The 14,214-nt window shown below is 33.4% G+C and overlaps 1 protein-coding gene across 1 annotated transcript in view; it reads right to left on the bottom strand.

Annotated features, from left to right (window-relative positions):
• Positions 1–14,214, bottom strand: part of LOC150098865 (alpha-mannosidase 2-like) — a 300,659-nt gene that overhangs the window by 213,602 nt on the left and 72,843 nt on the right. Inside the window, exon 6 of the mRNA XM_090405066.1 lies at positions 5,844–6,017. Coding sequence (XP_090261192.1) covers positions 5,844–6,017 — 174 coding nt within the window. The remainder of the gene's footprint in view (positions 1–5,843; positions 6,018–14,214) is intronic.

Here is a 14,214-nt window from a genome sequence, read left to right as displayed (position 1 = left end):
AAAAATTGAAACATTTGTTTATAAAACTAGACTATTGAATGACACAAATGTACAATGGCTATATGAACAAAGAATTAACCAATATCCAGATAAAATAAAACAAAATGAAGAAAGAGAAATAGAATGGCTTAATATAAAAACAATACTCAATGCAGCAGCAAATGAAAGCTTAGGAAAGACCAAAAAATTCAATAAAAGAAAAAAAACTGAAGATCTGGGATGATACAATCAAAGAAATAATCAAAAAGAAAAAAGAAGCCTATCACAAATGGTTAAGCAGTAAAAGATTAGAAGATGAAATAGAATATAAAAGAATAAGAGCCATAGCTAAAAGAGAAGTCAGAAAAAGACAGAGAATCATGGAATAAATTTGTTTCTAATTTAGAACATGATTTATATAAAATAAGACCCAATGTATATAAGATTTTGAAGCACCTAAATGCAGATTCCAAAGAAAACATAAAATTAAACACTGAATTAAACTTAAAGAATTTCTAAATTACTACACAGAACTGTGGACAGACAAATCTTTTAAAAAAGACAACTGGCAAACAATTAACGAAAATGAAAAGGAAATAACTGAAGAAGAATTAGAAATCAGCCTGAAAGAAACAAGAAACGGAAAATCACCTGGAGAAGATAAGCTAGGTTCAGAACCATATAAATACGCAGGAACAAAATTCAAAGAAAGACTCTTATTTTTAAATAAAATTTACTCAACTGGAATCCCCCCCAATAGAATGGAAAAAAGCAATAGTGATTCCTATCTTTAAGAAAGGTAATAGAGATGACCCTAAAAACTATAGAGGTATCAGTATACTAAATTCCTGTTACAAAATTTATAGTAGAATCTTAAATAACAAACTAATGAAATATTCCGAAAACTTTATTCTAGAAGTACTGAATGGATTTAAAAAAGGACAATCATGTATAGACCCAGCCTTTTGCCTAAAATTAATAATAGAGAAAGAAGAGAATGTAATTTAGAAACACATATTGCATTTATTGACTTTGAAAAAGCATTTGACAAAGTTAAAAGAAACATATTATTTAACATATTAAAAGAAAGACAAATACCAAATAATATCCTAAAAGCTATCAAAAGTATATATGAAAATAATCAAATACAAATAAGATTAAATCACGAGCTATCATATACAAGAGAGATAAACCAAGGGGTCCGACAAGGACAACTCTTTTTAATATCTACTTAAATGAAATAATAATAAAATGGAGTAAAAATTTACATCAAGGAATTAAACTTTCACCTACAGTTAACTTAAACACTCTCCTCTTTGCAGACGACCAAATAATAATTACAAATTCTGAAGATAACTTAAAGAAAGCTATTTTAAATCTAAATGAGATATCCAAAGATTATGGTATGATAATATCAATGGAAAAATCAAAAACTATGGCCTTTAAAGGACAAGATCCAGCAAGAACTAAAATAGTAATAGATAACAAGCTCTTAGAACAGGTTTAACTACCTAGGATGTATGATCACATATGAAAATGAAAAAGATATAAACATAAAAATTGCAAAATATTTAAAAATAACAGGTGTAATCAACTGTATATTTAAACCAAACCTAGTTCAAAAACAAACCAGGCTAAAAGTATACAATACATTAGCCCTACCGGTCTTAATGTATGGAAACAAAATCTGGACAATAAAACTAAAAGACAAACAAAGATTAACAACAGCAGAAATGAAGTTTATGAGAAAAACTGCAAAGTATACCCTATTTGATCAAAAAAGAAACGAAGATATTATGAAAGAATTAAACCAAGAACCAGTAATAGAAAAAATTATAAACATAAATGGATGGAACACGTCCAAAGAATGAAAACAGAAAGATTACCAAAACAAGCCTTAAAGTACAAGCCACTAGGAAAAAGAAAACCAGGACGTCCTCTTAAACAATTCAACGATGACTTCTAAGGCTGGAACAGGCCATGCTAGGCCTAAATCCTTGATACGTATGATGATGTAATTCAGCATGTAACCTTTTCTGAACGGATCATTCAGAAAAGGTTACATGCTGAACTTCAATTCTCCAGTGAGTACCACATGATCGCTGTCACCAACTGGATGCAGAATAGTTATGTTTTTAACTGAAACACCCTCTGACACTATAATCAAATCTAACACTCTTTGACCTCAAGTTCCATCTGACACATACTGCTTGAGGAAGTTGTCTCACAACAGCTCTATAAATTCACTTTCATTCTTCGTATGAGATTTTACTGCTACGCAATCAATGTTTGGATAATTAAAGTCTTCCATTATGATACTATTTTTTGAGCCTATCATTTTTATTTGGTTATGCATTTCTTCATCACTAGCAATCGATCCACCAGGTCTATAAGAACACTCCACTATGTATTTGATCTTGTTAGATTACTCCTCATACCAGATGGCTTCAAACTCACTGCCACATGAAAAATGTTACTAGTATTACAATCAGAGGTCTTAACACTAACTGGATTCAAGTCATCTGATATCATTAGTAGCATGCCCCCTCCTCTCCTATCCTGTCTATCTTCCTAAAAGTACTACACCCTTTCTATTTAATACCAGTTAGTATGTCAATTCTGATAGCCATGTCTCACTATTGCCTACAATCTGCAGTCCTAACATATTGACCAAGGCAACAAACTCTTCCCCTTTATTTTTGATATACCTAGCATTTGTGTACAGATACAATAAGCTACCTGCATGTTCTTTTGTATACTCTTGTCTAGTGCCTTATATATGCAGATATCTTTGCACACTTTACATGAGTCTGAACCACACAAACTAAAAATTGTTCTCTCCTCATAATCATTTCCATGATCATGTCCATTCCTGTCATTAAGAGTTACATAACAATGTCACTCTTACACACAGATTCTCGCCATTCCTGCCATTATAATTTAGCTTCCCTAACTCTGTGTTATGTCTCATACCAATTCTGAAACGAGTTTTAAGATTGTTGATATCAAACACATTCAAGTGTACACCATCCCACTTATACAAATCTCATCTTCCCTCAAGCTCACCTCACACACCCAAAAACTCTCATCCATTTCTTCTACACATCGAATTGTTTGTATGTGTCATAGCTCTTCTTAATTCATTTTTATCATATCGAGGTAATATACCGATATCCACTTTCTCACTCTTCACTCTTGCTTCTTCCAACAACCCTTTAATATTCTCTCTCATACTAAACTTATCGCTAGTTAAGTCATAGGTACATCATTAGTACCTGCTACAATTACAATCTTGTTTACTTTTCTGTTTTTGAATTGCTTGTGGAAATGGGTAGCACCTAAAAATCAAGTTTAAGTATCTAATTAATTCTAGATTCATAAAATTGCAGGCAATACATAGTCCATACTTCAGTTGTAAGTCAGCAGTTAGAAAGGAAGGAGATAAGATGTTTGATGTAAAACCAGGCATAAAACAAGGATGTATACTATCTCTAATGTTATTCATTATCTATATGGATCACATTACAAAAGAGTGGCATCAAACCTAATGTCAAAATTAGATATATTCAACTTAGTTCTTTACTTTATGCAGATGTAGACTCCTAAATAAATTCACTGCAAGTCTTCAGGATTCTTTGACTAGATAGCATAAATGTTTTAACAAATTTGGTATGAAAATCAGCAATCAAAAGGCAGAACATGAAAAATATCAAGTAAAAATTTTCAACTATTTAGTCATGGTTTTTAGTGAAGATTGTATATTAAATATGTAAGTAGACAATAGAATAAAAGAAGGCAGTTGAATAAATTTATATGGACTAAGAGAAATTAGTCAAAATACCATTCAAGCTGTATACAAGACACTGCCATCATCATGCCTATCAAGGATTTGGGCCTAGAGTGGCCTGTTCCGGCCTTAGAAGTCAGCATTTTATCTTTTAAGAGGACGTTGTGGTTTTCTTTTTCCTAATGGTTTGTAATTTAAGGCTTGTTTAGGTAATCTTTATGTTTTCATTCTTTCAATGTGCTCCATCCATTTGTGTTTATATTTTCTAATTTTTTCTATTATTGATTCCTGGTTTAATTCTTTCATAATTTCTTCTTTTCTTTTGTGATCGAATAGAGTATTATACTTTGCAGTTTTTCTCATAAACTTCATTTCAGCTGTTTTTGTTTTATTGTCCAGATTTAACTTCCATACAATAGGACTGGTAGAGTTAATGTATAGTATACTTTTCATCTGGTTTGTTTAAATATGGAGTTAATTACACCTGTTATTTTTAATATTTTGCAATTTTTAAGATAAATGAATTCACCTATTCTAAAATCTTGTTATCTATTACTATTTTAGTTCTTAGTGGATCTTGTTCTTTAAAGGCCATCGTTTTTGATTTTTCTGTTGATATTATCATTCCATAATCTTTGGCTATCTCATTTAAATTTAAAATACATTTCTGTAAGTTATCTTCAGAATTTTTAATTATTATATGGTCAAGACCAAGACATTACTCAAACCAATTTTAGCTTAAGGATATGAAAAGTGGTTAGAAATAAAGTAGTTGATGATCAACAATTAGAGACCACAGATATGAGAGTAAAAAAAAAAAAAAAAAAAAAAAAAAAAAAAAAAAAAAAAAAACCACTGAGTAAATAGATGGCATCATCATATTAAAAATGAAGATATTAGGAAAGAACCTGACATTGTCAGCATTCAGGAATGAACAGCTAATCTAAGATGGTATGATCACTTAAAAATAGCATTAGCAAACAGGTTTTTGATGACAAGATGGCTTGAAGACTAAGATCTACTAGACTAATTTATAAGAAATGTTCTGGAAGGCTGAAATATAAGTTGTGATAATACTGAAGTTCTGACAAATAGCAGGTTAATTTGGAAGAAAACTGTTGGCAGGAGTTAATAATATAATATAATAAAATATAAACTTAGTCAAGTAGTACTATCATAGTAGCCTGTACACCCCTTGAAGGTACATGTCAGGAATTAGATAATGATGATAACCGAATAAACAGAAAGCAGAGTGATGCAGCTGCCAGTTTTCCTTTACTTTCGTAAATCATTTATGAAACATTTTGAAGAAACACTGCCTCTACTATCTTTACTCCACATTGATATACCTTCATTTTGTCAATGACAGTTGGCATTTTGACACAATGAGAAGATGAGTTCATACATTTACTATATAATATTAAGTATATTAGAATGCAGGAGGTTTACTGTTGAGAAAAAAAACTGGATAACTACCTACCTTCTCTGGACATTTAATACAACTAGCTTTTGAAAACGGTGAGCTTTAATTCTAATTAATAACACAAATTTGATTAATATTTAGCATTTTAACTGTGTGCTTGCACATGAACATAAATTTTATTTATGTCATGATACCACTTCTTAAAATGCTTCTGTTAATTATAATTTAATGTGTTCTATTGTCACTGTACTGAAGATATCCTAAATACTAAGACAAAAATTTTACATCATTAAAATAATTTTCATGTACGTTTTATTTCAGTCTTAATTTTAAACTGCTATGACAGATTATGTACCTATTCTTAGAAAAATATTTACTCTATAAAACTTCTTTGCAACTTTATCACAGTCCTTTTCTATCTAAACTATGTAATCCACAAACTTTAACCACATCCTAACAGGGAATGTGCCATAGGCCAGTCCCCATTTTTATTCTTTGCCTCTGGATTTTCCAACATTTTCATATCCCCAAAAAACAATAATGGCATTTAATCAATAAAAAAAATTCAGTTCATATTGACCACCATTTTACAAAAAAAGAAAGAGGTAGAAAATGTGACAGTAGAGTAAGTGTGAAAAAAGAGTCTTAACTTACCCCATTGCTGGCGCCATAAAAATTCAAGACTTTTGTGCTGTGCCAAATATTTTTTTACAGAATAATGTACCCTTTGAATTACCATATTATCTAATCCCATACGCCTTAAAATATAGGCCATTGTTGGTGACAGACCAAATGGATCTATTGCCCATCCACTTTTTGGTCGATAATCTGAAATAAAATACAAGAGATAAACGTACATACCTATGTTTAAGTCTTATTCTAAGTTAAGGAAAACGAAATATTAAATCCATTTTGAATATCATTTTCAGCACTGTATTGCATATATCAAAATGAAAACCATTAACATTTCTTAACACAACTGCATGCTAAATAGTTACACTCGTCCAAACATATCTGTCTGATTTAGATTTCTGTTATTCAGTATGAATAAGAGTTTAAAAAAGAAATATGAATGGCCTACCTGGTTAGTTGATTGGATATCATCTCATTTCTCCAACAAACAGGCTGCTAGTTCATATCCTGCTGTAAGCATGGATGTTTGTGAAAATATTTAGGCAATAGGTGAAATTTACTGCTCTGGATGAGACCACCATCAACTTTACAGGAAGTCTGAAGTGCTTGAAAAAGTACTACATATGATATCCAGAGTAGGGCTCTCAGATTATCTAGTCCTCAATCCATCTGTGATATTAAATGTCTTATAGGTAACCAAAAATTTGTGGGGTAGTAATGACAAAAAGAAACAGTGAGTTCATGACATTAACTTTCCAGTATTCTAACCTATCTGGGTTTTACTGCAGAAGTTACAATATGAGATGCAACAACTAGAAAACCTTGTCCCTGGCTTTTTTTAAAAAATATGGTTTAACTTATAACTAATGTCATTAACAGTGTAATTGCTGAAAGCCAATCAGCAAGTACAGCCTCTCTAGCAGCAGATATGGGTTTGAATTCCAAGTTGACAAGCATGTTTATTAATGCCTTTAGGTGGCAGATGTGTTATCATGACCAGTGTAAGACCAATGTTCCTTTTGATGTTTAGAGGAGGAAACTCATATAGGGATAATAATTAACTAAATTTATTTAGTTATTAAATTAGGCCAATATTTCACCTTGGACATGAAGGCATCTTCACGTGCAAAAGATATACACCAAGCTTGTGCATGCAAGCACACCACTAGAGCCTGTCATCTTACACCAGAGTGTAAGATGACAGGATCCTATAGTCCTAGCTGGCACCTTCTATGGGTTCAGTGATGGGATCTTGCATAAGGTCTCAAGATGATGGCATCATGGATTTTTGATAAAGTGAAGCAGAAATTTGTTTAGATTTGGAGAGTGTTGAAGTCCTGTCAGAGATTCATCATCAATTTCCTTATATGTATTTCCAAGGGTATTCAGGTATGACAGCACTACATGATTAAGTTTACATTATTATTAATCTCCCATCAACAATTTTCCTCCAAATCAATCCATTACTTGTGAGGACTCCAATATTGTCATATCTAACATTTAGTGCTTTGAAGGCATTTCTGATTGAATCAAACCATCTAGATCTTGGTCTTCCTCTGGGTCTCTTTCTTGCCATCTTGACATCAAACCTGTTTTGCTAACCTTTCTTCACTCATTCTATTTAAGTGGCCATACCACCTTAGATTAGTTCTAATTTGAGGCAGTCTCATGCAGCCAAATAATTAAGACACTACACAACAGGGCTAAACTTACCTGTTTAATGACAATGCCCTAACCACAGAACTAAACCACATTCTCAACACTGAGAAAGTGTTGAGAATGTGGTTTAGTTCTATGGTTTATGACAATATTGGAGTCCTTACTTGTGAGGACTCCAATATTGTCATATCTAACATTTCGTGCTTTGAAGGCATTTCTGATTGGATCAAACCATCTAGACCTTGGTCTTCCTCTGGGTCTCTTTCTTGCCATCTTGACATCAAACACCTGTTTTGCTAACCTTTCTTCACTCATTCTATTTAAGTGGCCATACCACCTTAGATTAATTCTGCTGACATTCTTAAATGATAATAATTTCAAGTTGCTTTCTTCTAGCTTCATTTTTAATATGATTCTACCATTGATGCCATCAAGTTCACTCCCTTAATTTTTCTCAGACCCCCATATCTATAGTCTCTAGTCTTTGATCAAGTGCTTTATTTCTAAACCCAACTCAGATCCATAACTTAAAACTGGTTTAAATGCTGTTTTGTATACTGCTAGTTTGGTGTTTTGGCTAATTTCTCTCTTTCCACATAAATTTATTCAATTGGCTACCCATTTTGCTTATTCAGTTGTATAATTCCAGATTTAAACTGCCATCTTCACTAAAAACTATGTCTAAATATAGCTGAATTATTTTACTTGTTCTATAAGATCTCCAGAATGCAGCTGAAGTTTTCTATGCTCCTGCCAATTTTCATAGGTCTGGACTTTTTATTGTTGATTTTCATGCTAAATTCATTACAGCTGTTATTCAATTTAGTTAAGGAATCCCAGAAACTTGCACTAGATGAATTTAGGAGTACAACATCATCTGCATAAAGCAAAGAGCTAAGTTTGACATCTCCAATTCTAATATCAGGCTTGGTGCCACTTTCTTTCATAATGTGATCCATATAGATGATGAATAAGAGTAATGTGCATCCTTGTCTTACTCCTCACTTTATATCAAACTATCTTCCTGTATTTCCTTCAATTCTAACTGCTGATTAACAACTTAAATGACTATGTATTATTCTGTATAATCTTCCAATTACCTCATATAATTGTAGTGTTTTGAGAAACTTTTCTCTAGGCACCTTGTTGTATGCCTTTTCTACATCTACAAAACTTAAGTACAGATTTCTGGGAAAGTGAAAATCTGATCTTGACAACCTCTATTTAGCATGAACCCAGCTTGTTCTTTTCCAAGTTTCTCTTCCACAATCTGTGTTGAAAGTTTATTTTTCACTTGGTTAGAGTATAATAAATTTAGTTTAATCCTTTATCCAAGTGTAAGAAAACAAAGTTTGCGCCTGAAAGTATCTTCAGGACTGGGGTAAAGTGGTACAACACCAGGGCACTCCTTGCAAAGGTGGAGCAAACTACCAACACTCCTATTTCAGTATCTCCCATAATGCAAAACACATCTCCTTGCGGATATGTCTAATGTTATACATCAAGGGAAGGGCCACAACCCAGACTAGTTTCGACCTTTATTGAGGTCTCTTCAGTGGGAGCCAGGCCCAAGTGGAGATACCAAGCAGAAGCATTAGCAGGTCATCTCTACCTATAGGAGTTGCCAAATGGTGTGCCACCCTTTTTTTAATAAATTACTCTGGATTTAGAGAAAGATGTTGAAAGTTTTTTTTTTTTTTTTTTTTTTTTTTTTTTTTACCCCAGTCCTGAAGATACTTTCAGGCGCAAACTTTGTTTGCTTACACTTGGATAAAGGATTAAACTAAATTTATTATTCCACAATCTTTCTCAACCTCTTTTTAAGTATGCTTGCATAAATTTTACGTGGAACACTTAGTAGGGAAATTCCTCTGTAATTCTCATATTCAGTTTTATTCCTTTTTTTTAGATAGATGGATACTATAAGAGCTCTATTCCAATCATTGGGAATCCAACCTTCTGATTAGGCCCTCTGAATTGTAATGTAGCCACTGCAAAACATTTATACCTAAATACATAAGCATTTCTGGTTGAATATCATCTACTCCAGCTGCCTTTCCACATTTCAAGTGTTTGACAGCTTTCTACCTCAAGTATTGATATGTACTCCTCTTTGCATTCCTCTTGAAAATTTTCAAGAGGTTCTTGTCATTGCTTGGTTCATTTAACAGTCTTTCAAAGTAATTATTCTAGCATCTAGGATATTATCCTTATCTTCAGTTTTCATGTTACCTTTATCATCTTTGATTCCTTTTTTAGAACTCTTTCCTCCATTTCTAAGCTTCTTCAATAGCCTCCAGAACATTTTGCACCTTCCTGTTATTTTCTATATTCTTACCAAAGTCTTCCCATGATTTTTGCTTAGATACTTTTACACACACCTTAGCTCTCTTACATTTTTGTGTGTATTCTTTTAGGGCATCTATCAACTTATTTGCTAGGAACTTTTGGTATGCTTTCTTCTTTTTCTGGGCTGCTTCTTTAACTTCATGTTCACCATGGCGTTCTTATTTTTCTATCTTTGCAGGCACCTTCACCATATACCTCCCTAGCTGAATCAATCAATGTCCTCTTCAGAGTTTGCCACCAAGGTTTGGTTCTTCTTTTCAATTTGTTTCATTTTTTTCTTCAATAATGTTTGTATAGTCGAGTCTACAATTTACTTGTAAAAGCTGCACAACTTTAATTATTTTTAGTACTTTCTTACACACTGTTCTTTTCAATGTGACATCCATTTTTATCCTGCTTAGTACTATTTAATGGTCACTTCCAATTTCATATCTTCTGTATACTCTTGTATCTTGAAACAAGCCTGTCACTATCAACAATGACGCAGTCAATGAGGCTTTTCTTATTTCTTGTGTCTTCTCTCCATGTGAACTTGTGCACATGTTTATGTTGAAACATGGTGTCAGTAATGACTAGTCTGTATCCTGAGCAAGTCCAGCAAATACTTACCATTATTATTATTATTATTCCCTGACAAAATTAGCTTTGCTCTTTTCTACAAATTTTCTCAAAATGCTCCTATATACCTGGTGGGATTCATTTCCTACTCTGTTATTGAGATCTCCAACAAGGACCAGCTTTTCCATTTTCTTTATGTCAGCTGTGTGTTCTAATGACTCAAAAAAATTCCTCCACTTCTACCTTAGAAGAACCTTCTGTGGAACCATAGGCCCAAATAAATGTCCATGTCCCCATTTTGCAGTTTGCCCACATAACTACTTGAAATTGCATTCCAATCAAGAAGTTTATCTTCATGTTTGGTATTGAATGCTACTGCTTCCTTTCCTTGATCATTATTGCCTGAAAATAACATCCGATACTTTTTATTTAGTAAGATCTTATCTGTTTTTTGTCTTCTGTCTACATGATACTTTTTCCAATTCTTCTGCAAGTTTGGTTTCCTTTCGATTAATGCTCCTTATACTGATGGTTCCCATCTTCAGTGTTTCTGATGTTGGGTTTATTCTTCTTCTTCTAGATGTTGAGTTGGAGCTTGTTCCAGTATCTGACTTTTCACTGTTCACTCTAGTTCCCTGACAAAAACAGTTTTTTTGGGGGGAAAGCTGGTTTAACTGGGCAATGCCCCAGCCAGGCTTGAAATTTCATTATGTTGTACCATTATAAGCATTTGTGGTTTTAAGCCAACAGAGAGTACAATTTGGTCAGCTAAGTCCCAAATTGCCAGCCCATCCTTGTTCCTTCAGTATCCAGTAGGTACCTATTAACAGGGCACACCACATGAAGACGTGGATCAGACATTAGGTCAAAAGACCTAGTCAGTTCTGCACATTCTTAAAAGCAATGTGGAGGTCTCCTCTCAGTTATTTGGCTTTGATCCTTAAGCAATCCCTGTCACAGATTCTAGAAACAGTTCCCTTCCCCTATTGGATCTGGCAATCTATATTCCGGCATCGTCTGTCATCTGAAAACAGCTGCAATTCATATGAGGGACATGGTTTTTGTGTTCTTCCCAATGGTTATTAGCTATGCTTCCAGTTTATCCCAAGTATGTTAGTTTGTAAGAGCAAGGGATATGTATTCCAAACAGACATACTATGGAAAAACAGAAGAACAGCTAATATTTTGCAAAAATGCAGAAACTATGTCCATTTCTATACTACAGTCATTTCAGGGTACCAGATCATACCATGGATGTAGATCCAACAGGGGGGGGGGGCTTCCTTTGATACAGAAGCAAATATAAATCTGAAACACTATTTCTAGAATCTGCCACATCACTACAATATTTTCCAAATCACAAATTCAGCTTTCCCACATTACCAAAAATCTAGGAGACCATCATCTTGAAACCTTCAGCAAGATCCATTATGCAATCAACAACAGCACCAGTTAGGACTAAAATATTACCTTTTTACAATGTCTCTATCTGCTTTCCTGCCAGTATACATGAGCTTAGTGTATATCATTTTAAGCATAAGGATGCCTTGATGACCAAGGCAAAACACTTAATCCCTATTTACCATATTACCTATTTTGTTGCATGTGCTTTGGTATTCTACACACACACACACACACACACACACACACACACACACACACACACACACACACACACACACACACACACACACAGAGTAGCCTTGCCATAAATACTGCTACAACTCTGTCCCCCCCCCCCCATGCTCACAGAATTGTGCAAGTCTGGTTCCATTAGTGGAGTTGTGTGCAGCCAACATTTGCATGTTTATCAGTAGAGAGAATTGTCTAGCTGTATGAATTCACATACAGTGGGGAGATTATGAGAACAGTGTAGCTGTAATAATCCTTCACAAGGTTGGAATGCAGCAACCTGTGTATCAAACGGATAACTGTTATAATGATACAGAAGACGTACCCAACCACCAGATCAACCACGCTGTGTTATCATGCAACAACTTATGAGGGCTGTGAAGGCATGCCTCCACCATAATCCTGTGAGACAGAGAAAGTGATGTCGTGAAAGATGAACATTTCACAGTGAACAGTGTCACGTGTACTAACTGATGACCTTGGGGTGAGAGCTTATCATTATTCTACTGGACACTTCCTAACACCACAACTTATACAGCAGAGGGGTGATAAAATCAAAGGCTCTTTTCTGGCAGTATGAGAACAACAGATACAGAGATATCCTCAGATGAGAAGATATTCACCACTGAAAAGTTATTTAACGGCCAAAACAATTGGGTACATGCAGGGCCAGATTTAGACTTACTGAGGCCCTAAGCTATACAAAACCCAGAGGCCCCCCCTACTGTTTTAAATTACATCAGCTGGGCTCAGAAAAATTTAAAATATATACGCCTTTTTAATATATGAAAATATATTGTCTTTTAATTTTTATTAAAAAAATAATAAAGTATGCATTTACAAAATCACAGAAATAATTATATAATTAAGGGGTTTTAAAAACGACAAATAAGGCTCATAGAACAGAAAGTTTTAAATTAAAATAGGAAAATAAAAAGTAAAAATTAAATTAATATAACAACATAATTGGTAGTATATAAAAAATTCAGGTGAAAATTTGACAGTAGACATCACATAAAATTGAGTACCCAAAATTCCAAATAATACAGGCACATACATATATATATATACATATATATAATAAATTAATATTGAAAATATGGAGGGGATAAATTGTCATAATACAACAATATTTAATAGAAATAATTATATTATATAATCCTCTAAAAGGCTCTTTCACTTAAAACATTTTCTTTCTTGATTTCCCAAAAGCAAAATCATTAATTATGTCATCAAAAGATATGCTGCGTAACTTATCGCTTTCTATACACATGATGCTAAGTGTAGACAATATTTCTTGAGACATAGTTGCTCTCAGTTCATTTTTTATTCTCTTTAGCTGTGAAAATGATCTTTCTCCTGAACAATTCATTACCATTAAACACAGGAATAGTCATAATATTGCTTCCACATTAGGGAAAACTAACTCAATCTTGTCTTGAAAGATGATTTGATACAAATCTTTGTGTTGAAAATGTTCGTTTTCAGGATAATTCTGCTTGACATACTCATGGAAGTGCCTCAGTTCACTCGTGAGATTAATATCAACATCGTGTGGATACTCTTTTATTAACGTATCTACTGCTTTTTGTAGCTGTACCACTGAAACTTCTAAATCAACTAAAAATTGATTTAGAAGTTTAAGATTTAGAAAAATTAATTTGCCTCAAGGATGTCTATCATATGAATGAAGGATTTCATTCGAAATTTGTCTCTTGGAGAAAGCTGTTCATTAGCATCAGGTGCAGCTCCATCATTGGCTTGTTTGTTTCTCATCCTCTTTCTTTTTACTGTAGACTTATATTCTACACCAAGCAATCTAGATTTAACTACTTCTTCAAAATCATCAAAATTTTCTCGAATGTTTTTAACATAGTGAGAAAGTGACTTGTACAGATTTGCACATGTGGTAAGTGCAATCTTTGGATCCTGGAGAGCCATACTGGTTTTGTGAAACTCTGGCAGCAAATTATTCCATAAATGTAGCATAAAAACAAACTCTAGTTCCTCCATTTTTTCCAGAAGAGTACTTATATGATGGGCTTATAACTCACATTTATGGAAGACACTGCTTTGACATTTGCTTCCCACCTAGTGTCAGACAGTCTTTTTAGTACTCTGGTATCTGAGTCTGTTTTCAAGAAAGATAACATCACAGACCACCTCTTTGTAGAAGATGAAAAGAAAGTGTATA

The sequence above is a fragment of the Typopeltis vanoorti genome, chromosome 15 (assembly GCF_054136105.1).
Source record: "Typopeltis vanoorti isolate ZY-2024b chromosome 15, IOZ_Tvanoo_1.0, whole genome shotgun sequence".
NCBI classification, from domain to species: Eukaryota; Metazoa; Arthropoda; class Arachnida; order Uropygi; family Thelyphonidae; genus Typopeltis; species Typopeltis vanoorti.
This window is presented reverse-complemented; position numbering and strand designations above follow the sequence as displayed.